Source organism: Sinocyclocheilus grahami, unplaced genomic scaffold (assembly GCF_001515645.1).
Source record: "Sinocyclocheilus grahami isolate Dianchi unplaced genomic scaffold, SAMN03320097.WGS_v1.1 scaffold9674.1, whole genome shotgun sequence".
In the NCBI taxonomy this organism is placed as follows: Eukaryota; Metazoa; Chordata; class Actinopteri; order Cypriniformes; family Cyprinidae; genus Sinocyclocheilus; species Sinocyclocheilus grahami.
The window spans coordinates 1,158-3,654 of record NW_015512770.1 but is presented as its reverse complement, the minus strand read 5'-3'; the positions used below and the strand labels follow the sequence as shown (position 1 = coordinate 3,654).

At 45.1% G+C, this 2,497-nt stretch overlaps 1 protein-coding gene across 1 annotated transcript; it reads left to right on the top strand.

The window, feature by feature from the left end:
- The first annotated feature begins 580 nt into the window (after nt 1-580).
- Nucleotides 581-1,964, top strand: LOC107578306 (thyroid transcription factor 1-like). The gene is made up of 2 exons (XM_016264273.1): nt 581-947; nt 1,294-1,964. Exons 1-2 carry the CDS (start codon nt 581-583, stop codon nt 1,962-1,964), a joined length of 1,038 nt encoding a protein of 345 aa, XP_016119759.1.
- The last annotated feature ends 533 nt before the right edge of the window (nt 1,965-2,497 follow it).

Genomic DNA, 2,497 nt, shown 5'->3' with positions numbered 1-2,497 from the left:
TCACCAGAAGCCTCTTGTGGCCATTAAAAGTCAGTAGTTCAACTCAGGCTTTTTTCAGAAACTGAGTGGTTCTCAAAGTCTGAAGTCCGCATATGCACTCACATCAAGGCGCCCTTATAAACACCACTCCAACTGTCAATATTTCATCTATTTCGTTCTTGCAAGCCTCACTGCCGCAACATAAACAGCCTCGCGCGGAAAATTAACTATGGACGAATTACATTTACGCACAGGTGTTGTTCCATGCTTAAACGTTTTCGGGGTTGGGGGAAGGCATGGGTAGTTGAAGACCGCGTGAAAGAAATTGTGCGTGGGTGCACAGATGATAGCGCTGCTTTGTATTGTTGCCCTGGCTGCTGATGCCCCGCCTCTGATGGAAGCCTTAAACCTGGCACCAAGCTAAAACAAACGAAAGTCAGCTTCGAGCTCCCACTCAAACCAATTAAGGCGGACTCCAGAGCACACTCATATGTTTCCATCCTGCTGCAGCGACGGTGAAACAACAGGAACAGAGGAGCTGGCCAAAAAAAGAAGGAGAGATTGCCTTGCCTTCTAATTTCTCCCTTTCCAACACAGAACAATGTCGATGAGCCCTAAGCATACGACTCCTTTTTCTGTATCCGATATCTTAAGTCCTCTTGAAGAGAGCTACAAAAAAGTGAGTATGGAGGCGAACAACTTGGGGGCTCCTCTTGCCTCGTACAGACAACCCCAAGTCACGCAAGCGGCGATGCAGCAGCACCACATGGGCCACAATGGAACAGTGCCCGCTGCCTACCACATGACTGCAGCTGGAGTTTCCCAGCTGTCACATACAGCCATGGGGGGCTACTGTAACGGGAATTTGGGCAACATGAGCGACCTGCCGGCCTATCAAGACGGTATGAGAGGCAGCACGACGGCCACCAGCTGGTACGGAACGAATCCCGACCCACGCTTCTCTACAAGTACGTGAAATTGACATTTTATTGTATTTGCAAGAACTGTTTGTGAATTTTGAATGATAGCTATTTGAAAATGTGTTTTATCTAAACCCAAACCAACTGCAACAATGAACAGACTCCTAACTGCAGTTCCAGTGTTTGTCCAAAACTAGGAATTTAAACAAGAGGCGATTGCGTAATTGTGCGCAATCACTATATATATTCTCTCATCTTGCAATCTTGTCGTAGCTCACTGAGCCAAGTAGCTTTTGTATTTTTTCTATTCATTATTTGTATTTAATTACTGATACTGATTTTGTTTTTGCTGTTGTTAAATTACAAAGCTAAATAGGACTGTTCTTTTTTGCAGTCTCTCGTTTCATGGGTTCATCGTCTGGTATGAATATGGGCAGCATGAGCACGTTGAGTTCACTGGCGGATGTTGGCAAAGGCATGGGTCCGCTGACCAGCACACCTCGCAGGAAGAGACGGGTACTCTTCTCCCAGGCGCAGGTGTACGAGCTTGAGCGACGCTTCAAGCAGCAAAAGTACCTCTCCGCGCCGGAAAGGGAACATCTGGCCAGCATGATTCACTTGACCCCGACTCAAGTTAAAATTTGGTTTCAGAACCACCGATATAAGATGAAAAGGCAGGCCAAGGACAAAGTGTCCCAGCAGCAAATGCAACAAGACAATGGCTCTTGTCAGCAACAGCAACAGTCTCCACGGCGGGTGGCCGTGCCGGTGTTGGTGAAAGACGGAAAGCCATGCCAAGGCAGCAGCCATACACCCAACAATGGTGTACAAAACCACCATCACCAGGGGGGAAACGTCATGATTATGTCCAATAACACTTCAATGGGCCAGCATCAAAGTCAGCAGGTAGGCAGCGCCGGCCAGTCCCCAGATCTGGGTCAACATGCTGCAAGCCCCCCATCTCTCCAAACCCAGGTATCCGGCCTGTCACACCTGAACTCTTCTGGTTCCGAGTATGGAGCTGCCTTGCCCTGCTCCGCTCTGCTTTATGGCAGGACATGGTGACATCGGAACAGACAATAACACAATAACAAAATGACAGGTGGATGCAGATAATCTGTATACCCTGCTCAAAAAAGACCATGAGAACAGTGGTTGCGCTCTGAAAGGAGGGAGACATGACAAGGCTACAAGCAACACGAGGATTGCCAAATGTCAAAGGTATCAAATCTTTTATTTTGAGGATGAGCCCAAAACACCATTAAGAAGATGGAATTATTTATATATACTAGATTTTAAATGGAGACTGATTTAAACACTAAAATCGAATATTCTGTCATCCTGTTGGATTTAAAAAAAAATGTCCCGACAATGAAGACATCTCCCCTCACAGTTAGACTGCTAAATACCTTTCATGATTTCTTATAGATTTCACTGTAAAACGTAGCTTGTATATTTCTGTAAAAGGTTTGGACTGATTACATAGTTTTTAGCGATATGTATATTGTACATAATTTTTATCGATATCAAAGGTCACATGTTTTTTCAGTTTTATTGTTATTTGTACGTTTAATTTTCTTGTAACTTATATAGATATT

What these genes read in the sequence shown, in the direction of transcription:
- LOC107578306 (XM_016264273.1), top strand. Translation starts at nt 581, where the DNA reads ATGTCGATGAGCCCTAAGCATACGACTCCTTTTTCTGTATCCGATATC. An exon ending in CGACCCACGCTTCTCTACAA is followed by an intron (nt 948 to 1,293) that starts GTACGTGAAATT and finishes TCTTTTTTGCAG; the next exon opens with TCTCTCGTTTCATGGGTTCA.